Consider the following 27366-nt stretch of genomic DNA (forward strand, 5'->3'; position numbering starts at 1 on the left):
CTGAGACCTATTGTCACCTCTGGGGAGTGAGACGATAAAGCCCAAGATCCTGGTAGCATTTCAGGAAAATTAGCTGGCCTTTCAACAGCCTGAGCACCCAAGAGCCAAAGGATGGGGCTGCACACTCATACTCTGGTTTGTGCAGATAACACGAGCAAAGAAACTCTCATTCGTGTCAGAGAACAGAATCTCCCAGTGGTTAGAGAAATAGGAGTACGTCCACCCAGGCATGCTAGAAGATGCCTGAATGGAGGCAGGCAGGAGTGGAGTGGAGATAATATCAAGTCTATAAATTATTTGTACTTAACAGCCAGGGTTAGCCCCAGGCGCCTTCCTTCCCACATACAGGTTGTGGCCAGATGGTTTCCCCCATGGGCCATCCAGCCCAAGGATTATATATATACACATTCTTCTCTTCATTTACAGTAAGCAGCATTAACCCATGAGTCAGCCTCAAGGGCAGACAAGATGTTGGGAAGTCAAGCAATCTCAAGAAGGAACCCTATTATTTCTACTCTGTACAAAGATGGCAATATAGTTGCCATTCTGAACCCAGGATGTTGATTCTATTCCTTTTTGTGTTTTTCTAGCTCTGAACTTCATCCGATTTGTAACAAATCTATTTTAAGGCAAGATATTGATTATGTGACTCAGGCTAGGGAACAGGGCATCTCTCTGATAGACGATGACCCAGGTTATGGAAAAGAATCCGACATGATGTATAGTGAATTTGACTATGACTTATGTAATGAAGTCGTTGATGTGACCTGCTCTCCAAAGCCAGATGCATTCAATCCATGTGAAGATATCATGGGGTACAACATCCTCAGAGTCTTGATATGGTTTATTAGCATCCTGGCCATCACTGGGAACATCACAGTGCTGGTGATCCTGACTACCAGCCAATACAAACTCACCGTGCCCAGGTTCCTGATGTGTAACCTCGCCTTCGCTGATCTCTGCATTGGAATCTACTTGCTATTCATAGCATCCGTTGATATCCATACCAAGAGCCAGTACCACAATTATGCCATTGACTGGCAAACAGGAGCGGGCTGTGATGCCGCTGGCTTTTTCACCGTCTTTGCCAGTGAACTATCTGTCTACACACTGACAGCCATCACCCTGGAAAGGTGGCACACCATCACTCATGCCATGCATCTGGAACGCAAGGTGCAGCTCCGCCATGCTGCCAGCGTCATGGTGATGGGCTGGATCTTTGCCTTCACAGCTGCTCTCCTCCCCATCTTCGGAATCAGTAGCTACATGAAAGTGAGCATCTGCCTACCCATGGATATTGACAGCCCTTTGTCGCAGCTGTATGTGATGGCCCTGCTTGTCCTCAATGTTCTGGCGTTTATAGTCATCTGTGGCTGTTATACCCACATCTACCTCACAGTCAGGAACCCTAACATCGTGTCCTCGTCAAGTGACACCAAGATTGCCAAACGCATGGCTACACTCATCTTCACTGACTTTCTCTGCATGGCTCCCATTTCTTTCTTTGCCATTTCTGCCTCCCTCAAGGTGCCCCTCATCACTGTGTCCAAGGCCAAGATCCTCCTAGTTCTGTTCTACCCCATCAATTCCTGTGCCAATCCTTTCCTTTATGCCATCTTCACCAAGAACTTCCGCAGGGATTTCTTCATCCTGATGAGCAAGTTTGGCTGTTATGAAATGCAAGCCCAGATTTATAGGACAGAAACCTCTTCCACTGCCCACAACTTCCATGCAAGGAAGGGCCATTGCCCCTCGGCTCCCAGAGTCACCAATAACTCCAGTTACATGCTTGTTCCTCTAAGTCATTCGGCCCGGCAATAAAATGCAATATGAAAAATGGATCATCACCTTGAATGGCAATGACTTCCTTCTGAAGAGTGGACCAGGGAAGAGCTGGCACTGTTTCTATACTTGCGTCTAATTTCATCTTCCTGGCTCTGTGCATGGCAAATTGATCAGGAACTTAACTCACGTGACTCTTTTTAAAACTGCATTATTGGTAACAGCAATTAAAGTAAAGTCATACTGCAGCACGCTTGTTTCCTGCTTCTGTTTGGATTGTCTCAATTGATTTTGTAAAAATCATGTTCAGGAGGCTAAGTGGGGACTTGTCCTGGAATTTTACAGTGAGGAAAAGAAGACTCTCAACAACTTGTCTGAAACTGCTTGATGTATTAGAGACAGAGCAGGATGAGGCAATCCGACTCTTCTGGAATCTCCAAGAGAAACGCCGCAGCGTCGTGCAAATATTTATTGAATGCCATGACAGCTTTGTAATGGGTCAGTGTGTCTGGGCTCAACTACATCATCCAGAAACCCTTCCTTGGGAGTTTTGAGTTAGGGTGGGCCACCCAGAGAATTCTTAGGAAGACATAACATCAAGAAAAAAAAAAGCAGCAGCTGTACTGTGGTCAACACTACATTGCTGAAACTGATTCCACCAAGGCTGCCAAAGCCTCATGGTGGGGGATCACTCGACTTTCCCCTGGATCTTCCCTTGAACTCTTTGAGTGAGTTCTGGGCCACCTGTGTGTTTCCAGTAGCATAATGAAGGATGAACTTCTGTAGGATATTTTATCACCAAGGTCACAAGCAACAAGAACAGAAACTGGGTTCAGTTTGTTTCCCTGGGACTATACCCTGTGTCTGTTGAGTGTATGCTCACGATCTTTCCTTTATGAGGACATACGCCCTGAGGACACTGAGCTCCAGCATCAGATGTGAGGACAGCATCCTTCCGCACCCAGCTTAGGCAGCGTCCCAAATGTGGAAGAGACAATTCCCCGTAACAAATATTTACCACCTACACATATTTGCATTCATACATATGTATGATTGCTTCTGCTGCTCTGGCTGAACGTTTTCTAATGGAAAATACACCTATTATATGGCATGCATATAGATTACAATGTTAAGGACGCAGCAGCTTTGAAATAAAAGTGAAGATTTTATTCAGATTCTGTAATAAGCCAGGACCCAAGGTCTTCAGGCTCAGCTCCTTCCCCTGCAAGTGCACTAGCTGTATCTCGAACCTCTAGTTGACAGTGAGGAGGAAGCAAGCACTTACAAAGTGCCTCATGCTGCAGCAACTTTAACATCTATTAGTTTGCTTCTCACCTCTCCGACCAGTTCCTAAGCGTAACCAGCTCCCCTGGCCCTTAGTCTAGAATTCCTTCTGTCACCATTTAAGGTCTTGATGGGGTTCATTTCCTCTACCCCTGAAAGAATAAAAAGGACAGGAAAAATCTTGAGTACTACAGGTAGCAACAGAGAAAGTTTCGGACACAACAGACAGAGTCAGCCTGTGGAGAAAGGCTTTTAGTGGGGGTTGGGGGAAAACATACACAGCAAACATGCGAGAGAAAGACCCTCTGTGGAGGAGAGGAGACATTCAGAAGCTTGGGGTTTGGTGTCTCCTTGGGCCAGGGGGTTTAAGGATCTTTGAGAGGTTTTTCTCCTATAACTTAGGGTTGATTTGTTTGAGCCTAAAGACAGAGTGGCTAACAGACCCACAACTTTGGAATAAGCATGTCTTGATCCCACCTCGAACTTGTCTAGTGTCAGGAGAAAAATCCACCAGGGCTTGATGCTTTTGTTTCCCGTTACGAACATGATGAAGAAGCTGAAAGTTTGTCATCTTTATTATCTATCCGTAGCACCTTTTCCTGTCTGTCTGTCTGTCTGTCTGTCTGGTGATCTGTCCAACTCCTAGCTCTTGCAGTACATTGTACTACAGCAGTTCTGAAAACTGAGCATGATACCCACACCTGTCCACAGAAATGAGCCTACTTGAGTAACTAGACCATACAGAACCACCACAAATCCCTCTAAGCACTGTGCAGGTCCACCAAGGTCTGAGCACCATGAATAGCTGGACATGGCAGGGGGAGTGGCCTCTAAGGAATAAAACTGTGCTGTCCATGTGAGGTCACTGCCTGGCTGCCTTCTTGTGCCCAGGAAGAAAGGACCTTGTTACTCCTCCCAGTCATCACTCCTCTCCCCTTCCCTACCCTCTCTTCACCTCCCTTCTTTTCTCCTCTCCTCTCTTCTTCCTTCCCTCCTCTCCCCTTCCCTTCCCTCCCCTCCTCTCCTCTCCTCTCCTCTCCCATCTATGGATTCTCCCATCAGCAATCCGGTCTTCTCTTCTTAGACCAGTTGCACATGGTCCCTTAGGATTTCCCAATTTAGATTAATGGTGTAAAATGTTCCTGTCTCTCCCTCCTTCCTGGGCTCCACTTCTGCAGAAGCCAATTGTTGTTTTTTCTTCTTGATTCTTTCTCAAGGAGGTTTGTTTTTCCTACTCCCTAAGCCTCTGAGCCAGAGTGAGTGGGGTTTATACTTCTAACCCCTGAGTGCCCAGCCTTCCCCTGTTGAGTTTTTGGTCTCTGGTGGCACCTAGGCTGGAGATGACATTGCCCTGTCTTGGTTTTTATAGATGTCTTTTTCACGTTTGAACCTCCAGGTCAAGAATCTTCCATGTCTTTTTGATTTGGCAAGCAAGGATCAGGCGTTGGGGTGGGCAGGAGGAATGTAATGTGAAAAACCTTTCGTCTCTTTTTCTACCAGTGTTGTAGATAACTTTCAATAGCCAAACTCCCATTTGTACTTTGGATTGTTTTGTTTTGCTTTGTTTCCTGCTAAAATCATTCTCTTACACACAGATTTGCTGTAACATTTGGAAAAGGAATAAATGTCCTTTAAAAAGAAAAAATATTTGCCAAACAGCAAGAGGGGGACAAATTGCCTACCACACTACACTATCAAGGATCCTCGGAACTTTGAGAACTGTGAACAGTGTTTATAAAAATTTGAAAGCCTTTATGAAAGAAAATTTCTTCTTCTCAGGGATCTTCTTGAGGAACCCTCCTTGGCTAAGGCGGTGCTGACTCAATGGTTCCGCTGCCGTCTTTGGGGTGCTGACCTTATACGTTGGCCTTCTCAAGGGTGTACTGGGAGCCTTGTAGCTCTGGCAGCCCATGGTGGGGTCTACTAGAGAAAGCTGCCCCCGAGATTCCTTGGAAGGGAATGTTCAGTGAGGATGACCCAGCATCTTGAGGGAAGGAGCTGAGCTCTAGTGCTAGGGAGGCAAAGCCAGTTGCACTCCTGCTCTGCAGCTACCCCTCAACCCCCTGCGTGCAAGAATGCCAACAATTTAATGGTTGTTCCTAAATGCATTAACAAGGACATCCTGTTGAAGCCAAGCAAAAATGCAAGTCACCTCTGTCCATGGCATCATTTCAATATATTGTGAGTGGAAAAATGAAAAATTGAACAATATTTCTTGCAAATATTTTAGAGCATGAAGAAAGAGACAAGGGGAGAGGCAGAGGGGAAGGGGCAAAGAGAAAGAAAGGGGCAGGAAGAAAAGAAAAGGAAGGGGAAGAAAGACAGGCATCCCACTTTCAAAACTGGAGTCTGCACCAGTAAGGTGGTTCTGAGGACAATGGACTAAGCTAAGCCCTCCGGTTTCCTCCTCAACTCCTTGTCTGAGACACAACTACACTAATATGTTCCAATTTTTGCTGTTATATTAAACACCACATGCACACACACACACACACACACAAAATCATCACTATCATCCACATAATATCAAATGCAATCCTGGAACTCTTCCCACAGTGTATATGTATCTAGACCGTTACCGTCTAATTCAGCAACCGTAGCTGCATGTCACTACACAACACGCAAATGTGACCAACCTGAACTAAAATGACTGGAAAGTGTAAAATGCACTCTGACTTAGAAGGACGCAAACAAATAAAAGAGAGTACATGTGCTTGGACATATTGAGAAAAATAAAGCACAAAATTAAAAATTAATTTCAGCTATTTTTTACTGTGGCTTCTATGAAATTTAAATATCCCATGTGGCTGGCTTTCAATTTCTGTGGGAGAACTGATCTCAAACCCCAAGAAAGCATAGCTTTCTCCTTTCACCCTCCCGCCACTCCCTGACTCCTAACTTCCATAATTCCTACCCAGCACATCAGTTTGCTATACAATGGGCGGACCCAGCACCATTGGCAATCATTATTCTTCCTTGCTTGTGGCCAGAGGCGGTATATTTCTGAATTTAGAATCAAAAGTAGAAGCTAAATTATAAATATGATGGAGGAATAATCACCTCACAGCATAGCTGCTAAGGACACGCTGGCTTAAGACTTGCTCTGACAGGCAAGAAGATGTTCAGAAATAAATATACAACACAAGACGCTCAGAAGATGCTCTGCCCATAACTGTCACCCGCAACACTTCCTGCCATGAGATGGGACAGTTCTTAAACAAGCAAACATATTCTGGGGTTACTACGCTCAGGACTTCTAAACCCTTAGACAAGTCTCAAGGTTAAAGAAACACTGCCTTCCCTTCCTGCACTTTAACAGAACCGGGTAGAATCCAGCTTACCATTCATCTGCTGCGAGGGGTTGTTCAGGCAGCGCTTCTGAAACTGTGCCTTGTAGGTGGGATTCAGTCCCAGGAATGGGTTCTGAACACACACATGCAATTCAGAGAACTTTCAGGTAGGGCTGAGACCATAACTCAAACAGGATGGGCTCAATAAGAATTAGAGAGGTAAGGGGGTCCCAAAATAATAAACTACAAGTTCCTTTCCATTCATTTTTTAACATTTTCTTTTGATTCTTAAATGCCATGAAGAGGATTAGTTGCTTCAAGAGATTTCTTAACATACCCACATGCCCAGCATTGTCATTTAAAATAATAAAGAACTGGTACAGCCCAGGCACTAACCTCTGAGCGTGGATACTGACTGCAAGCCTTCAGCTTGGCATCCTGGCACACAATGGGTGATGTTGGCTCTGCACGCTTCACTGCAGCCCTAACCTTACCCTGGGACTGTTCATATCTTCAAATGTGAACCCATAAACATCCTTCAATCCCATCATTGCAAGCCTCTATTTCCTTTCTCCCTCCCCTTTTTCTCCAGATACTCCCTTATTGAATACCAGGAAGCAGACAGACGTGGTAGGAGCCATCATGGAGGGGTGCAGTCAGAGAGACTAGGTAATTCTGAAGTTTGTAGATGGCTGGTAAAGAGCGAACTCATTCACTGGGTTTTGTCTTGCCATCCGAGCAATTACAAGAATAGGAAACAGGTGACATTGTTTCACCAAGAACCCTGTGTATTGAAAGACAGAATCCTTCAGTTCCCTTTTCCAGTAGGAAGAGAAAAATCTAGAAAAAGAAACATACCCCCCCATATTTAGTTTTTACTTAGATCTGCAATCCAGATAAAAAGGAATAAGTGAAATCTGAACCCAACATGCTGCAGGGAGGGCACAATGATCATGAACTACATGAGCAGATGGATGCACTGCCCTCCAGCTGCAGCTGCAAGGGTCTCATGGTCAAGGAGCATGCAAGGCAGAACTCTCAGCACTGTCCACAGTCGGCAGCAGTCAACTCCTTGCCAGATCTGCTGTTCCTGGACCCAAGGTGCTCTGCGACTACCACAATGATGATGCCCCCTTCTGCCTTCCCAAAGACCACGTTTGTCATCCAGCCACTCAGTCTCAACAGTTCAGACTGCAAACTGGGAACTGTTCATGTCTGGCCCATCACTTGCCATGGACAAGCTATAGGAACTGTATGCTCAGGGACGAAGTTCTCAACCTCAAAATTCACCCCGTAGATGAACTTAACCACGAGTGTGTGTCATTATGCCATGTGAAGTCACCACCCTGGCACATGAATCCTGGAATAATTAGGTGAGTAGGGGAATCCTTGTAACCAAATCCTTTCTCTTAATTGCCTGGAGCAGCATTATTTTCTGCTATCTCTGAAACACTGTCTGTAAACAATTCAAAGGAGATAAGACCCTAGGGGGTTCATCATTAACAATGGTATCTAAAATCACAGCATAGTTGACCATGGCAGCCAGCAAGCATCTACAAGGTACAGAAGAATCTTCACAGCCACCAGAGGAAATCTTGCATGGCCCAGAAGACTTAGCTCTTGCCACGCATGATACTTGCTTTATTTAACTTGGCATCACACTGTATTCATTAGAACATTAGAAGAGCTGTTGCCATTGATGACTTCAATCTCTGGGTTCACAAAGTCTTATTCCTGTCATTGCTAATGAAGCTGAGAACTGGAGACTAGACAGGTCATAGGCCCTAGGGGAAAACCTACAACTATTATTCTGATAAATGAACATAGCAATAAAAGAACTCCTGATGATACCCATAGATCAGAATATCTTTCGGCCCTCACCAGAGGAACTTCTTCTTGGAATAGATGGCCATTAACATAGAAACTCACAACTGGATGACATGCAGAGAGTGAGGGACTTTGGAGCACTCATTCCTGTATGGGATCATCTATGTTGGAGAAGAAGTGGGAGGATTATAACAACCAGAGGAATAGACAATTTAAGGAAACGGAATTTCCTGGACAGAGCCAAGCAGATGCACATATTAACTCATAGATACCATAATGGGCTCGAGCCAAACAAAAGCTCAGCACAGAAGAGGTGAAGTGGGCATAAAATTTCCACCCCTGGTCAAGAGACTATTCATAAATAATAGCCCCTGGGAGAAGAAAAAAATGCATTTTCTTCAATTAAGTGACACTGGGTCTATCAACCACACTCCAGCACAGACTTCATGGTCAGGAGAAGTTGGCCGGTGTTGTGGCTCCTTTGTTTTTTGTTTGTTTGTTTTATTTTTGTTTTTGATTTAAAAAGAGAGATGTGAAAATTAACTTGGGTGGTTTGGAGTGAGCAGGACCTAGGATCTGTTGGAGGATGGGAAAGAATATGATTAAAAGTATGAAGTTCTCAAAGAATAGACAATAAAAATAAAAATTAAATTAAAAGGCACATACTTTTTCATAGGAAGGGGTGCTAGGGAGAAGAGATAAGCACACAGTGCTTTGTTTGGTTAAAATACAAGCTAGTCCATTCTAGAACCTTCGTGTCCTTTAATGCCTCCATCCTGAGAATGCAGTCATGATGTCCCTCCTTGTACCAAGGTTGCTGCAGCAGGCCCACATGTCTTTCAGGATCTCTCTGTAAATCTCTTTTCAAGGGGAAAAGATCTCCCTAAAGACTAAGAGAACATGAATTCCTACCTAGTATCCAAGATTGGTGCCCTGGCTGCAAAGGATATGACAAATTTAGCCTGTCATGGAAGGAAGGCTCTTTAGCCATGAAGGTGGAAAGGGGACATGGATTAGGGTAATGGATGGAACCTCACCCTCCAACCTGGAACATCTGAAATCTGCTCTCGGGGAGGTGAAGTCAATGAGGCTCAAGATCAAGATACAGAACTTTCCCACCTGTCATGTCTTTATGTTCCACTGTCCCCTCCAGTTCCACCGTCCTGTGTTAGTCTGTCCCATCCCTCTAGGAACAAACCCTAGAATGCAATCACTTGAGGCAGACACTGCCCAAGAATGCAAAGGGAAAGTGAAGTAATAAACAAAAGAAGCTGTAAAGAAAGAAATAGACTAGGAGAGGAAGAGGAGAGGCCTGAGGAACGGAGAAAGAGAAGGGACAGGGAAACCAAAGAATAGTGGTGTGGAAGGAAGTCGGCCCTTAGTTCTGTTCCTCTGTCACCCTACCCCCAGTATTTCTTTATCTGGGACTTAAGCAAACCCTGTCAACTTGCTGCAGGGTAGCCAGAACTGAATGAGATCAACCCAGCTCCACAGAAAGGCACAAGGACCGTGAAGCTACAGGTTCCCTTCTCATGGCATAGAAGGAGTCTCCAGGTGGAGTGGGAAGGGTGGATAACTGGGAAATATTACTGAAGGTCCCCAAAGCCTCCTCACCTCTGATTCTGCAAAGCCTAATCAGTCCTGTTCATGGTCCAAGATCTTCACCATATTCTCTCTTCTCCCCCACTGCAGCGGGGGGGGGGGGGACACAGCCCAACTGTTCTGTTCCCCAACAGATGGGGCTCAGAGTGGGTTGATCCCAAAGTCTGTCAGAGTATCCTCTATTCCCTTTTACTTTCTCTTGTTTTATCTGCAATACAGAATTCATCCAATCCTGAAACATTTCTCTCTCTCTCTCTCTCTCTCTCTCTCTCTCTCTCTCTCTCTCTCTCTCTCTCACACACACACACACACACACACACACACACACACACACAAAGACGATCATTAAAGAGCATCTTATTTTTAGTGCTATTCTCTACATAATAAGATGCAAAGAACATTTTCAACTTGGCATTTGGAAAGCTTTCAGGCAGTCTTCCCCCCCACGTATCATTAGCTGGGGTCATTTAAACCACCAGGTATTAATGTGTTACATAAAAATATTGTTTGGCCAAGGAAGATTTGAAGTTGTTTCACAAGCAGCAGGAGCTTCTCATCTCCCAAGACTTTACCTACCAAGCAGCTTTGCTCCTTTAATTAAAACATGGAAGTTGAGGGAGGGCAAAAGCCAAGGGCAGGGAGGGCTCCTAGTAAGACTTTGGGTTCCCCCAAAAGTCCTTGCTTCATGCATTTCCAAGTCAGAAGGCATTGCACTCTGGGAATTGTATGAGTCACTGCCTTCTGGCCTTGCAGCTCAGATTGGAGAAGGTACTTGAACAGTCTGGAGATTGTACAGCATCCACTGTACAGTCTGACTTCCCTTTCTGTTATGAGCAGTTATGGAAGACAAAGCCTATGGAGACCATGGAATTATTTATGCAAAAACTTCATTCAAAAATGAGAAAACAAAGAGAAAAGGCTTGTGAAATTAAGCTATAATCTAGCTATAGTTCTTTTCTCATAATTCCCTCCTTAAACCAAGGAAATTTGCAGCACGAACACTCACATGTGCACACAAGTGTACCCCGCACTTGAGAAGAGTCAGTTTGGGAATGGAGAGATGAGTGAGTCTCAGCTCACTTGATGCTCATGCAGAGGTCTTGGGTTCTGTTCATAGCTCTAAAGCAGTAACTTACAACTGCCTGTTTCTACAGTTCCAGGGAATCTAGCACCTCATTCTAGTCTCTTCAGGCTTGATACACGCACACAGTACTCCTGCACACATGCATACAAAACATTCATACACATAAAATAAAAATTAATAGTTTTTTGAAAAAAAGAACAAAAAGGCAGCTTCCCTGAACTGATGGAACAGACTCTAAACTAACTATCCGCAATGATTAAATATCAAGTTTGATTGTAAAATATCTGTAAGAATTCCCAGTTCTACCCTTCCATTTATATTGATTTTCTGGTTTTGTTTACTGAAAAGTCGGGTGCCCTAACCTTGGAGGCAACTACAAGGAGATACAGGGTGTCTCTCTCTATCTCCTTGCCAGCATGTGCTTGTAAGTCTCCTAGAGGCAACTGCAGACCCTCTACATCCAAAATAGATTTAGACCATTCCTTCTGCACAAAAAAAGGAGGCAAATAGAATGAAATGTTTCTGAAGTTCCCAAAAAGTCACAACTCATTAAATAATCTTGAAGCCTGACTGAACTGAGCTTCAGTGATTAGGCTATTACAGACTAAGAGCCAAATTACGGGGCTACCTTAGCTACACAAATAGTCATTTATTGACCACCTCTGTGTGTGATGTAAAATCCTTGTGGCTATAACGTGAATTCTTTTGCAATGTACAAACAGAGCCCTAACTTTCACCAACACAAAAGCTAAGAATGTTATCAAATAGCATCTGATGCCTATATCAAAGATTTCCATGCTTTATTGTATCCAGTTTTCTGGTATTTCCAGAGATACAAGCCCAGACCACACTACCCAACAGACCTTTCAGTCACAATAGATGATAAAATATGTGCCATCATAAAATAAAATTCAAGCAATATCTATCTATAAAATCAGCCCTGGAGAAAGTACTAGAAGGACATTGCTATCTCTCAGCATCAATGGTCTCAATTTCCCAATAAAAAGACAGATTAACAGAATGAATACAAAAACAGGATCCTTTCTGTTTCATCCAAGCAACACACCTCAACATCAAGCATAGACATCACCTCAGGGCAAAGGAATTGAAAAAGATATTCAAAGCAAATGGACCTAAAAGCAAGCTGGTATAGCCGTTTTAATATCTGACAAAATAGACTTCATACCAAATCTAATCAGAACTGATAGAGAAGGGCACAAATTCATCAAAGAAAAATATCCAACAAGAGGGAATTACAATTCTTAGTATCTATGCACCAAACACAAGGGAACCAGACTTTGTAAAAGAAACACTGCTAAAGCTTAAATCACATATTGACTCTCACACACTGGTAGTGGAAGTCTTTTTTTTTATTTTTTATTTTTTTATTTATTTATTAAAGATTTCTGTCTCTTCCCCTCCACCGCCTCCCATTTCCCTCCCGTCCCACAATCAAGTCCCCCTCCCTCGTCAGCCCAAAGAGCAATCAGGGTTCCCTGCCNAAAAAAAAAAAAAAAAATACTCCAAATGTACTAACTTTGTTCTTTGGCTTTTGTAGTTTTGATGCTTGCTAATTGACATGGACCAAGAAGGATATGGATTTTGTGCATAAAAGAAAAAGAGATGTAAGGCTTGGGCTGCACATAATTTGGGCAAATTCCCGATGCAGCCTCTGGCTGGAAATACAGACTTTCTAGCTGGCTTTGAGAACATCAGTGCGGTGGTCTCTGATGGATCTATCTGACAACATAGGGACCAGAAAGCTAGAAAGAGGTCACTGGGAGAAAAGGGAGAGAAGCCCTCGGGGAAGAAAGATGGTAAAAAATACATGTGATATGAAGGCAGAGAGAAAAATACTGGGAGTAGAAATATTTTTATAATATTTTAAAGATGTACTTATTTTATGCATATGGTATTTTATCTGCATGTACACTTGCATGCCAGAAGAGGGGCTAAGATCCCATTATAGATGGCTGTGAGCCACCATGTTGTTGCTGGGAATATGAACTCACGACCTCGAGAAGAGCTGCCAATGTTCTTAACTGCTGAGCCATCTCCCCAGCCCCAGGCGTAGAAATCTTTGAAGGAGGATGGAAGTGGGGCCATATAGGAGAGGAAGGAATGGGAAAGGGGGTTAACCAATAGGTGCTGTAGGATCAAAAACCCATTGCCATTGTTCTTGAGTTCTCAGTAGTCCTCATTGTCCGCTATGCTCAGCGAGTCCGGTTTTATCCCAGGCTTTTTCAGACCCAGGCCAGCTGACCTTGAAGTCTTTAATACCCTACTCTCACCAACATACAGGCCATCCAAACAAAAATTAAACAGAGAAATTCTGAAGCTAACTGATGTTATAAAAACTAATGGACCTAACAGATATTTACAGAATATTTCACCCAAACACAAAAGAATATACCTTCTTCTCAGCACTCCAACAAATTTTCTCCAAAATTGACCACATACCTGAACACAAACCAAGTCTCAACAGATGCAAGAAACTGAAATAACACCCCGCATCTTATCTGACCACCATGGACTAAAGCTAGATATCAAAAAACAGAAAGCTTACAGCTCTTAGAAACTGAACAACTCTCTAATAAATGAAAATGGGTCAAGACAGACATTAATAAAAGAGTTAAAGACTTTCTTTAATTTAATAAAAATGAAAGCACAATATACACAAACTTACAGTATTCAATGAAAGTGTTTTTTAATAGCCAAGTTCACAGCACTAAGTGCCTTCATAAAAATTTAGAAAGATCTCATACTAGTAACTCAAAAACACACCTGAAGGAACAAAAGCAAAAAGAAGAAATCACACCCAAAAGAAATAGATGGCAAGAATTATCAAACTGGGAACTGAAATCAATAAAAATAGAAGCAAAATAAAACAATACAAAGAATCAATATAATAAAAAGCTCATTCTTTGAGAAAATCCATAAGATAGACAAACCTATATCCAAGTTAACTAAAAGGCAAAGGAAGAATATCCAAAGTAACAAAATTAGAGACATAACAACACATAACAAGGAAATCCAGAAAATCATAAGGATAGCCTTTTAAAACCTGTATCCCAACAAATTGAAAAATTTAAAAGAAATGGATAACTTTCCTGATTCCATTTACCAAAGCTAAAGCAAGATCAGATTATCAATTTAGAAAGACATATAACCCTAGTGAAATAGAACCAGAAATTAAAACCCTACCATCCAAAAAAAATCCCAGGGCCAGATAGTTAAGGAAAAAATTATACCAGACTTGCAATGTACAGTTAATGTTAATACTTCTCAAATTATTCCACAAAATAGAAACAGTAGAAATTGCCCAACTTTTCTTCTGGGGCCATAGTTACCATGATACCCAAACCACACAAAGACTAAAAAAAATCAAATTAAAGACAAAATTTCATTATGAACATTCATACAAAACTTTTCAATAAAATACCAGAAAACTGAATCCAAGAACATATCCAAGAAATCATCTACCATGATTAACTAGGCTTCATTCAGAAGATGTATAAATGGGTCAACATTCATAAATCCATAAAAATCCATAAATGAAATCCACCTTGTGAACCACACTGATGTGGGATTCCCTACTGTATGTTGTGAATGTATTTTATTACCATTGGTTAATAAAGAGCTTTTTTGGCCTATGGTAGGGCAGAATATAGCAAGGCCGAAAATCCAAGCAGAAATACAGGATGAAAGAAGGCAGAATCAAGAAGATGCCATGTAGCAGCCTAAGGAGAAAGATTTCAGAAACTTACTGGAAAGCTATAGCCTCATGGTGATACACAGATCAATAGAAATGGGTTAATTTATAAGATATAAGAGCTAGCTAGGAATATGCCTGAGCCACTGGCCAAACAGTGTTGTAATTAATATACTTTTTGTGTGATTATTCAGCTCTGGGTGTCCAGGAAACAAAAGCACAGTCTCCATTTACACCACATGATCATCCCATTGGATGCAGAAAAGAACTTTTTTTAAAAAGTCCTGTAGATATTAAAGACACAAGAGACAGACCTCAACATAATAAAGGCTGTTTACAGAAAGCATCTTCAACAAATGGTACTGGGAAAAACTGGATGGTTTTGCAATAACAAATAACAAAAATTTGATTCCTAATGACACTCTGATATTCTCATAGATTAGTGCCTTGCTCAGCCATCATCTGAGAAGCTTCCTCCTGAAGCAAATGGGAGCAAACACAGAGACCCACATCTAGACATTATGCAAGGTATGAAAAACCCTTGGAACATTCAGCTCTAAATGGGATGTCTCCATTTAGAACCCTGGTAAGAGGAGGCAGAAAGAGTATAAGAAAGAAGAGGGGATGAAGGACACTAGGAGAACAAGGCCATCTAAATCAACAGGGTCAATGCACATATGAACTCACAGAGACTGAGGCAGCCCGCACAGGGCCTGCACTGGCCTGCCCCAGAGAAGTCCTAGAGCAGAAAAGAGGTGGGCATGTGCCCCATATCTAACCCACACGCTATCTCCAGTTGACAACCACTTACAATGAAAATTTGTTCCCTCCAAAGGAGTCGCACTGGGGAAACAAATTACTCTTAACGGAAGTTTGCAAACCCAGAAGTAGATGGTCAAGACTCAACAGCATCATTAGAGGTTCTTTTTTTCATAATGTCTTGTCCAGGCTTTTTATTTTTTAATTTCATTCATATATTTTTCAATTTTTTTAACCTTCATGTATATATTATGGCCCCAAGTTTAGTGTTTCTATGGGATCACTGAGTGTATGGAAGAGTGAGTCTCTGCATCCATACCTGCTTCACCTGCCTTTTCCTGAGCTCTTTCCCTCTGTCTGTTGGTTTTTTTCCTGTTCTGATGTATTAGGGTTTTTTTCCATATTTTATTGTATTTTATTATTATTTCTTAGAAGTCTGCTTGTTTTCTAAACGGGATAGATCTTGATGGGGGAAGGTGAAGAAGGTGTGAGAGGAATAGACAGAAACCATAATCAGGATATACTAGGTTAAGGAAAAAAACTAGTTTCAAAAAAAGAAGAAAAAAAGAAACTTGAAGCCCTTCATAGACTGCAGTTCAGAGACATCCACAGAACTCTCCTCATCATGAATTTCTTGTTCTGCTTCCAGTGTAGTTTGCTGGTATCACAAGCTAAGGGACACTTCTTCAGGAAATGACCCAAAATGGCTTCTTCTGTCTTCAGTTGTGGCAGCATTGGCTGTGGGTTAACCAACCCCGGAAGCTCACAGCTCTCAATGAGGCTTAGATTTTTGTGTACTTCAGTGAACAGCTTTAGATAAAAATTCAAGAACAAATTATTTGTATAAAAGAGTCTATTCAAGAGACATAAGGGCTAGCATTTGGAATTGTGAAAATATTTGGTGTTGGGATTAAATTTTATTACTGGTGGCCACCTCCAGAAATCAAATCTAACTCTGAAGAAGCCCACACAGTTCTGGCTTCCACTCACTCACTCAATAAATATTTAGCAAGTATCTACAAAACAGTGTCCTTCCTACAGCTGGAAGTGCAATAGTCAAGAAGAAAGACACTTCTGCCCTCAGAGACTTGACACTCTAACCACAGCGGCAAATGCAGTACAAGATGCATGGTTAAAATTCATTCACACTAAACAGAGATGAGGGCTGGTGACAAAAAATTGATGATGATGATGATGATAATGATAAATTAGTGAAGAGGTACTGAGATGAAAATTCGGAGTTAACTTTGAGTTAAACAGATTTTCTTGGCTCTTGGTAAACTGTTTTGGGGACTAAGGTTCTAGAAAATTCAGTATCTCAAACCATTCTAAGTTTGAAGTTTTTGTCTCACAGAGCACATGGGGTAAGCTGTAGAAAGAGGTTTATTGTAGATTCGCAGGTGGGAGCATGAGAGAAAGGGAGAAGGCAGCGCTCCTGCGCAGCAGGAAACAACCAAGGATACTGATCACCAAGGATACTGGCTGCAGGTCCACTGCTGTTCTGAGAGGGCTCAAACACCTCATTTGTCAGGACCTGGGGTGAAACATGGGAGGAGAGTGACCTTGTCGGTGCCAATGGCCGGACCATAGGTGTCCAGGTGTCTCCTTTCTGCTTTAACCACATCTTTATGTAAGTCTTCCAGGCAGCGTAAGAGGTGACATAAAACCAGGAGGCGGTACTCTCTTCTGGCACCCTGGCCTCTAGCAAGAACATTATCAGAACTGCCCCCACCTGGTCAGTTTCTGTGTCCTATTCTCAACAGGACAGTGAAAAGAGAAATGCCAGGGAGCTGTTGAAGGCAGCAGCTTCTCTAAAGATATGCGTCTCTCACTGGACCTTAGAGAATAGGAGGTGAGACACATGCAAGCTGAAAGGAGGGGTTCCAGAGGGAAAAGGAGGACGGTGAAAGCCCTCTGAATCAGATGAGTGAGCCTAGGGAGTCCTGGAGAAACATCATGACTGAGGAAAAGAAGTCAAGGAAAGTACAGAAGTGAGACACAAATGACCTAGAAAGCTAGATCATTTGGGTTTCTTTATCCCTATAAAGGTGATAAAATAGTAAACTTAACTTAAAAAAAAAAAACCTGAATGGTGTTGTATTCATTATTCTGGTCTATGAATTGTCCCGCCTGGTATTTACTGGAAGTCTGGTCTTCCTTCTTTTCTTCTAACGGCTTGTTCCACCTCTTTCTTTCCCTCCTGTTTCCTATTGGCTTCCAGATTCCCATCATAATCCTCTGCACCTTCATCTCTCCACTGTTCCCAGAGAAAAGCCCTCCTCTATGAAGCTGTCAGTGGCTCATACTACAGGGCAAATACTCTCCTTTTACATTCCAATGGGAGGATATGGCCCTGAAAGGGCACATTAGGTCCTTAAAACAGTCCACTGAAATAGGAGAGAGGGTTCTCTTTTTACAGAAGTCACCCTCCACAACCAAGTGGCCTAGCTAGATGAGCAATGGGGGAACAGCTGAGCTATGAAGGAACGGCAGAGCTCAACTACCTTGGGTCCAGTTTAGCTCATCTCCTTAGTGACTGTCACAACTGATGGGTCTGTTTTAAAGAGTTACAAATACCAACATTATCAAATAGAAATGGACACAACCTAGACCAGACACCACCAAGAGCAAGACCAGGCCACAGCAGATCAGCAGCTGTGTGCTCTCTTGGTCCCTGCTCCCCGGTCATGCTGAGGCCTCTGAGGGTTAAATTTAATCAAGAGAACACAAGGAAAATGCAGTAGGAAAGCACCACACAGCATAACACTCAGGTGGCAGCGTTCTTACTAATTCCCTAGAATATCATTTCTCCTGATCTTGAGTGTCCCCCTGACTGGCATGCAGCTGAGCTCAGCAAAAGTCAGGGAAAGAGAAAAAATGAAGGCTATGAAATAGACTCTGGCCCAGGAGAGCACTAACTCCGGGGCCAAGCTTGGCTCTGGGCTGATGCAGTCAAGAAAGGGTTTGCCAACACTGAGGTGTTTCCTCCAGAGGAGAATAACCTTTAATTCAAGTGTATCTTTTTTCATCTTTAAAAGAGCCCGTTTATTGGAAGAAAGCAGACAATCACCAGACCTTTTTTTTTCTGCTGTAATCAATCATTCATTTCACAAATGAGTGCTGAGAGGTAGTAAAGCAGACTAAGAGAGGAACCACTCAGGCCTAAGAAGGTAGACACAGTACTGTAGAGAGTCCCACCCTGGCCCTCTGAGGTATACTGGTCCCACTCACCAAGGACTCTGAAAGCCCATATGGCCAAGGAAACATGATTACCCAACACTACAGCCAATGCAGTCTGTCACAAATCAAGTCGTGGTTATTCTTGTCACCCCGGAGAACTTCATCCCTAGTGTTTGTTCATACGACAGAATGGCTGGAGTGTTGAGGGGGCTCAGAGGTACGGAGGAAGGCCAGGCCAGACCCTTGGATGGTGAATGCAGTTGGGTGGAAAGAGAATGCTGTGGGTTAGGACTTCCATCTTCAGAGTCGCTTGAGTCTGACGGATCTGCCTGGTAGAATTCCTGAAGGAGAGGATGTGAGCTCCCATTGCTGAGCACATCCATCAAGCCTGCGTTATCACCTTCTCCTGAAGCACACCCGTGTTGGTCCTGCTCTCCTTTCACACCATACCACCATGTTCATCTCCTTGCGCCATATTAATCATAACCCATGAGCTATGTGTTTGGATCTTATCTGTTCTCAGAAACCCAAGTGAGGGCTGGAGAGATGGTTCAGTGGTTGATGGTAGACTCTTCACTTCCCAAAAATTCGGATGATGGAAGCTTGCTCTTGCATGTGGTGCTATTGGGAGGCTATGAAAACTTAAAGAAATGGAACATAGTAAATAGGTCTTTCAACATTTGTAAGCATGCCTTTGAAGGGGTGTGGGACCCAACTTCCTTGTTCTCTTTTGTTTCCCAGTCAGAGGGTGAATGGTTTCTACTGTGACACATACTGCCACTGTGTGTGCTGGCCTGCCACAGACCCAGAGCAACAGGGCCAACCATGCATGCTCTGCAACCTTCACGATTGTGACCCAAAACAAAATGTTCCTGTTATAACATTTTGGGTGTTCTGATAGAGTAAAAAGAGGTGACTAAGACTCCAGTGGTGCTTGCTCAGCCACCATCTCCTTCTCCGTACCTGTGCCTCCCCAATGTCTTCAGCATCTTCCAGCCAGACTTAGTTCCAGCCTCCTACTGCTGCTCATTCCCAGAATCCTACACTTCCACACACTTTGGTATACTGCGACCAAATCCTGCTCTTGAAGTTTCTAGAAACAGCCCTTTCTCTTCTAAAGTGTTTGCCTGAAGAAACACTGCCCAAATCTGTTCATTCGGCCACCTTTTCAGGCTTCTCTCTTCAGCCCAACGTGTTTCCAGCTGTCAAACCTCTGTGCACCATTCTTTCTGCCTAGAAGTTGCTCCCTGCATTTGTGTTCTCGGCACAACTCCTGCTATATGCAAATGCAGCTGAAGCTTTACCTCTCATTCAAGGTGCAATAGTTAGGTACCTACTAGAAAGGAGCCATGTTACAAAGCTTAGACAATGCCCAGATGTGAGCTAACTGAAGACGGCACTTATGAGCACACCAAACTGACTTAGAAAACCCCAGGATACCTAAACACCATGAAAAAGAAAACTATAAGTAATTGAGGAAAGCTGGGAGCTTGAAAGATGGCTCCCCTCAGGGAAGAGTACACCAACTGATTGTCCAGTGCCAAACAGTCAGCTTTAAAAACATATATACAAGTAACAGTATATGGACTTAACAAATTATATTTAGGGTGTGTGTGTGTGTGTGTGTGTGTGTGTGCGTGTGTGTATGTGTGTGAGCGTGCACGCGCGCACTCAAGCACACAAGCAAGATATGATCATTCTATCGGATTTCTTGTATTGACTACTTAAAACAATACCTATCTTGGGACTGGAGAAATGTCTCGCCAGTAAAGAGCATGTACTACTCTTGTAGGGAACCCAAGTTCAGTTCCCAGCACCCACATCCAAGGGCTCAGAACTGCCTATAACTCCAATTCCAGAGGGATCTGATGCCTTTAACTTCTGAGGCATCAGGAATCACATGCACACACCCATATGCAGATACACACACATACTCATAATTTAAAATAATAAAAATAAATTCTAAAGAGCAGTTTATCTTAAACACTGGAGTGCATATCAGTTCAGAGCTGGCTTTCTGTCTGATACTACTCTATGACTTACACCTGGATTTCAGGACACTGTTCCAGTAATTCTACAACACAAGAATTTTGGTGCTATCCAATTATATATATTCAAGAACTGAAGTTTTAATCAGTTCTCCAAGATGGCATGGTGAATAATTGATCACTAAGGGTGTAACAGGCTTGCCGTTGACGTGATTGATGCTCGAGGGAAATGGCTTAAAGGAAAATGTTTCCGTTTTGCTCATAATCAGTGGTTGCACTGCTGTGGACATTGTCGAGGCAGAATACAATCTGGCAGCAGCATGTGGTAGAGGAACCTCCTCACCTCAAGGCAGCCAGGAAGGAAAGAGGGACAGGGATTGACCAGGGTCAAAATACTGACAGTGAAAAGAGCCTCGTCTACAACCTCTTCTCTCTAATGAGGCCCCACCTCCCAAAGTTTCCACCTACTCCCAATAATGCTAACTATGTATCTACTAATGATCTATAGGTCAGGTCAGAGCCCCAATGATCAATAATTTCTCAGTTATTGAATCCACCATCTGAAGAACCAAATCTTCAATACATGATCTTTGATGTACTTCATTTTTACACCATAACAATGGAATTCGTCATTCTCTCACTCCTTCCTTCCTTCATACTTATGAGCTCACAGTGTGTATAGATGCTGTGCAAGTCTCTGTGGACATAGACATGATAGGTAAGGCAGTTGTCACTCCCAGGTTGCATTCTGGTGGCAAAGACAAGTAATCACAAAAATGGACACATAACAGTCTATCAATAAATGGATAGCTAAGTATTATCGAGGGGTGTGGGAAGAGGTAGAGGGAAGTGGTAGACAGGGTAGTTAATGATTTATCTGGTTGCAAAGCACAATTTTTTCCAGACTCTCCACCGCCCCTCTGGCATGCTTCAAAACTTTATGTGGTAGCCAATCCTGGCCCCTCATTCTCCCAAATGCTCCAGTTCTATGTTTAGAAACCTTGCTGTGTCCATTGATTCTCAAATATTTTCTTCTAAGGTGTTGCAGAATTCACTTAATGCTTCTTACCTTTAAGAGAATGTAAAGGACATACATGTTTGTGTCAGTGTTATTACAAACGTGGAGGAAGTATAAGGCTATTTATGATGAATGCATGCTTCCCAGCTGTGAGTCGGTTAGGGCACAGTGACCCTCTGGCTGCAGGTACATGCAGGAGCAAGCTCTTCCTGCATGATGGGATTGAAAGGGATTAATGACCACTAGCCCATCCTCTCGTCCCTCCCTTAGCTCAGCTTTAAATTCTCCTCCCTACCAGCATCCTCCAATACCTGAGCCAACCATTTTCCATCACTACAATATAATAACTTAAAGAGGGACCAGTGAGAGAGTCTTCAGATAAGGACACTTGTCACCAAACTTAACAGTCAGAGTTCAATCCCTGGGACTGTAAGAAATAAATCATGATGAGCCATTTTCAGTATGAAGTGTGTTTAATTCTCATCCATGAATCCCAGATACCAATAACCACTGGGCCTCTGCCTCCCCTACCTAGCAGCTGGCACTGGCTGGCCCGGGTCCTTTATAGATTATCTTAGCATTGGAAAATTATACTCTGCTTTGTGGCTAAAACCAATACCCAAAAAAAGGTAGGGAATCTTCATCCCCAGGCAGATGGGAGGTCTTGCGGGGAAGACTATGCTTAACACATGGTAAAGATTGTACCTCTCCAAAGATCTCAGCCAATGGGGAACCAGGGTCAAGGAGATGCAGTTAAGAATGTATAAACAACTGTTTTGCTCCAAATCAGCATAGCAGTCACTTTTACCTTTTGTCCAGGCAGAAGCCAGACTTCTGCAAAGTCAAAAATGCATCTGTCTGCCAAAAATGCAACTGTCTTGCTTCTGCTACTCAGTCTCCAGCATTATTATAAAGTGAGAATCAGTGTTTGCCACAGGACGCTCACTGCACAAGGGGAGAATTAACTCTCATAAGTTGTCCTCTGATGTCTGCTATGGTCACAAGTACACACACACACACACACACAAAACTGTAATAAATAAGTTGAAGAGAAAACGTATTTGACTTAAAATTTTGGAGTGTCTGTAACAAGACTAGGCAAGTCTACTTGTTGCATAGAAAAAGCACTTATAACATGAGCCATGGGGCATAAAGGCAGAGCAGGCAATGGGTACACACAGGCTGCTTTGGGGGTTTGTCTCCAGTAACCTATAGCTCTCATGGACCCTGTCTCCTAAAGGTGCTGCCCCTGTAGCACCTCCCTGCAAAGCAAACTCCTGACCCACACCCGGGGGATGAGGCCTTCGATGCAGATGTAACATGCCATTACTCAATCAGTCAGATACCTTGTGTTGCAGAGAACACAATATAATGTGCCCAAAGATCCAGCTTGAAGTTGAAAATTTCCTGGACTAACAACCTTGAAGAAGTCACTGGCTGCTTATGTAACTCAATTTCTGTAACTGTGAATAGGGACAACACCCTGCTGAGGAAGGATGTGTGAGCCAGCCTGTGAGAAAGAATGCCTGAAACTGCCTCTTTGGCAATACCGCTCCAGCGGAAATGGCAAAGGTTTCTTGGGAAGGTGTCAATCCATCTGATTTAATCAGCTGACCTCCTTGCACCCATGACTGCGCTTTTACCCTTGGAAAAAATAGAACTTGCAGGCTGTCTGGTGCAGGAAGGAAGGCAGGGGCCAAGAGCCAGGCTGGAAATACAGAATCAGCGCTTGTTGTGGTGTGCACGGAGTTTTGTGAGCACTTGAGAAGTACCCTAAAGAAAGTGAAAGACCACTGAAGAGCAGGTTAGCTCAGGTCACCTGAGTTGGACCATTCCAATGGAAATAAGATATGCAAGCATAGGGCTAGCTTAGCAGCCCAAGGCCCCAGCTAGCTTGAGATTCACACATACACACACACACACACACACACACACACACACACACACACACACACCTTTCTTCCTACAGCATACTTAGGAACCCGGACTCCCCCTGAATCTCTCTGCACATACAACACTCTCCAAACAAAAGTACCAATTACGCCTGCCTGTAATTCCCTAGCAAACCTTAGAAACCCCTTTTCTGAAGAAACCTAGAAGAAGGGGTAGTCTGATACAGTCAAACTGGTTTGGAGCACATATTCAGTACTCAATAAGGCAAACTGTGTCACTGAACCTTTAGGGGAAATTCTTTACCATCTTAGAGTTATGTGTGACTGAGCATGCGTCAACTGTATCATGGAGCCGGGCTTGAACAGTGGACAAAGGTCTACATGGTCCAAGACCAAGAAACAAAACTGAAAACAACCTGTGCTCTACCAAACAGATCGCCCCTTTCCAGGGCTCACAGAAGGAAGACCTGGGCAGGCTCCCGGCACTCGGGTGCTTCCTACTTCCAAGGAGCCCGCTTCCATCTCACAGTGTTTCCAGTCTGTACTAACATCTTTTGCTGCTCTGCATTTTGTATGTACTTCTTCAGTTCTTTGAGCAAGAGGCCAAGAACCTGAAAACATCTGGTATAGAGACCACCAGCAGAAGCAGGGCATCTCCCAGGAGAAAGCCGGAGCTCAGCGCCAGGCCCTGTTACAGTCGGCCCTGAGAGATCCACAGACAGCGCTATTGCCCGAGAGTGTGCATCTCTGACTCTATCTATCAACAGTGTGGATATGGGGCAGCCTTTCGGTAATCCGTAGGCAAAGTGGAACTTTCTAGAGTGGTGCTACGCAGAAAAACAGCATGTTTTTAAGTATAGTTTCTCTTTAACTCTGTAGACCAGGCTGGCCTCAAACCACCAGGATAGTCAGGGCCACACAGAGGACCCCTGTCTTGGAAAGCCAAAACTAAGTAAATGAATAAATTGTTGAACAAACAATACCAAGATGGTGGAACTGCGTGGAATATTAAGACCTTGTGATGTTTTTGATAAGATAGAAGAACTGATTTGAAATACAAAATAAAATAATTCTAGTTTAAAATCCAAGAGAAATCATTGACTAGGTATGGGAATACATATACAGGTTTGAGCTCCTGAAAGACAAAATCTTTAAATGAAACAAAACAAAAATGACCTTAGGTAAGACAGTTTTGTTTTGTTTGGGAGGTTTGTTTGTTTGTTTGTTTGTTTATGGGGGGGGTCTCTCTGTGTAGACCTGGCTGTCCTGAAACTCACTTTGTAAAATAGGCTGGAGTCAAATTCACAAAGATTGCCCTGCCTCTCCTCTGCTTCTTGATGCTGGAATTAAAGGTGTGTGCCACCATGCCCAGCAAGACAAAATTTTCTAATTAGTACCCCCAAAGCTCTAGTCATTAAAAAAATAAACATAATAAAAATTCAACACGTATGCTCTTCAATAAACACGTCTACAAAAATAAAAGGCAAACTTAAACCCTAGGAAAGGTTTTTCTCAAGGTGAGTATCTGACAATGATCTCATGTCCAGGACACATAAAGAATGTCTACAAATGCCAACACTGAAGAAAGTGTAGCAGGGACAGTAGAGGCAGCTCAGCAATTAAAAGCACTCATTGCTCTTCTAGAAGACCTGAGTTCCATTCCCAGCAGCCACATCAGGCAGCTCACAACTGCTTATGACTCCAATTTCAAGGGATGTGACGCCCTCTCCTGGCCTCAGTGGGCACCTGCCCACCTGTATGCATTGTATGTATGTATGTGTAAATAAAAATCATTATCTTTCAAAATATGCTCAATAAAGGGAAGATAGCACCATCTGCCATTTAATCCACAAACCCCACTTATAGTTTCACAAGGGGAGTTTTGAAATACATCACAAAACAGATATGAATATAGTCTCCATATTTCTAAAAATGACAAATTGAAAATGGCCCTCAGAAAGTGAGTGGATGAACTGCGGTATGTTTAGACAATGAGATATTTATTTATATGTTCTTTGTATTTGTGGGCTTTTTTTCGATCTCTAAAGTACTCTAATTGTGTTCCTTTACTAACAAGTAGAATTTAGAGTAGAGAGGGTAGGGAAATCACACAACAGCCATGGAAACTCTCAGGTATACAGAAATAAATACAACAGACAGACAGCAAGACTTTCACAGTTAGAAAACCCAAAATAAAACCTAGGTAAATAGAGAAAGACCAATGCGGTCATGTTAACCTTTGCACATCTTAGACAACAGCTCTATTGTTGAACTATAGTCTTTGATTTTTTTGATATGGGGTTTTATTACACCATATAGACTGACCTTGAATTTGTGATTCTCCTGTCTCTACCTCCCAAATACAAGAATTACAGGGCAACTACAGGCACACCAGAATACCCAGCCAGGCTGTTCTAAACAACCAATAAATAGCAAGTTGCTTTTAATTACGTCTGAGTACTTAACTGTTTTATAGTTTGTGAACTGGTCTGGATGAGGTTGGATCTTCAGGGTGTAATGATAAATCTTCTGGAGGCTAATCTCACAGTTGGCTTTTTAAAAATAATCTTTGTGTACTCCAAACAACATGCATTCTGTGCTTATTCTTGAATCATTGAATCCTACCCTGGTAATTGCATCCCACAACCCTCACTTTCCTACTGTCTGGAATACAACCTTCAGACACTCTCCAAGTGTTAGTCAGTACTCCCCATATAGCAATCATGTGAGACCATGGATGCCTCCCCTAATTCCTGTTTCAACCCCCTACATTCGAATAATAATTTTGCTATGGACTACTGGTAGCCCAGTGATTGAAATGGTTAATATGGTTGATAAGATAGGCTCTAAAGTCACATAGGAGACAAATCTAGGGGTACAACTATGGGGAAGTTTCTGGTTTGAGTGAACTGAGGTGAGAAGACCCATTATAACTATGGGTACAACCATCCCAGACTAGATAAAAATGAGAAAGCAAGCTGAACAGCAGCATGCCCCTCTCTCTGCCTCCTTTCCTGATGGCAGACACAATGCCACCACATGCTTCTTGCCTTCTCCAGCAAGAGAGACTGTGTGCCCTACAACTGTAAGCCAAAATGAAAGCTTCTTGCCTTGTTTCATGTCAAGTGTTTTGTCATGGCAACAAGAAAAGGCAAGGCTTGTGTGGCTTACCCCAGGACTATCAAGAAAGCTCCAATCTTGTATATAACACTTTTCCTCTGGGTTTACAGCCTGCTTCCTTGACACTTTGAACATATTAATTCACTGCAGCACCACACCCAGTGCTGCTTTGTAAAGGAAGGTTGTAATCTGATTTTCTTGTTCCTTTGGGTAATATGTGTTTTATCTTTGAAAGCTTGTTAAAAAAAAATCCTCTTTTTCTTTGATATCCTTTAATGTTACTGAAGAATGTCTCTGTGGTGAGGTCACCTCCCCTGCTCAGCCCTCTATGTTCTTTCAGTACAGAATCCCTTTTCCTTCTGTGATCTTCTTAGGTAGATATTATAGCCACTTCAACCCTCCATATATGCTTACTGTACTCCTCACATGTCTATATCCTACTCCAGGGCCTTCTAACAAAGTTTCTTCTTTCAGAATCTCAAACTGTTAGCATGTTCTTTGGCTGTCATCATTTTGAAAGGCAGCCCATCCATGGAATTCTTTGTGTAAATTATTCATAGCTACTCCGTGGCTCTAGTTGGCTTCTCTTTGTGTCTGTTTCTCTTTGCTTTGTTTTTCAGTGGTCTCTTATCTCTTTAAAGATAATTGCTAAGCTTATTTTTTAATTATGTTCATTCTGTTTCCTCTGGTTTACCTTGTTTGTTTCAATGTATTTCTCCCAAAGAATTCCTTTTCCTTGAGTATCTAGCTAATTTTTTCCTTATTAGCTAATCTTTTCTTCCCCTAGGACTATCAACTGCTTTCAAAAGTAATATCTGCCTTGTAGAA

General features: G+C 42.8%; 1 protein-coding gene across 3 annotated transcripts in view; it reads left to right on the forward strand.

Annotated features, from left to right (window-relative positions):
* Window positions 1-5317, forward strand: part of Fshr (follicle stimulating hormone receptor) — a 182794-nt gene extending 177477 nt beyond the window's left edge. For all 3 annotated transcript variants that reach the window (XM_050146097.1, XM_050146098.1, XM_050146099.1), the window contains one exon: window positions 591-5317. In XM_050146097.1, coding sequence (XP_050002054.1) covers window positions 591-1821 — 1231 coding nt within the window. In that variant the 3' untranslated portion in view covers window positions 1822-5317. The remainder of the gene's footprint in view (window positions 1-590) is intronic.
* Window positions 5318-27366: the final 22049 nt, after the last annotated feature.

This window comes from Alexandromys fortis, unplaced genomic scaffold, assembly GCF_014885135.2.
Source record: "Alexandromys fortis isolate MF-2015 unplaced genomic scaffold, M_Fortis_MF-2015_v1.1 scaffold_42, whole genome shotgun sequence".
NCBI classification, from domain to species: domain Eukaryota; kingdom Metazoa; phylum Chordata; class Mammalia; order Rodentia; family Cricetidae; genus Alexandromys; species Alexandromys fortis.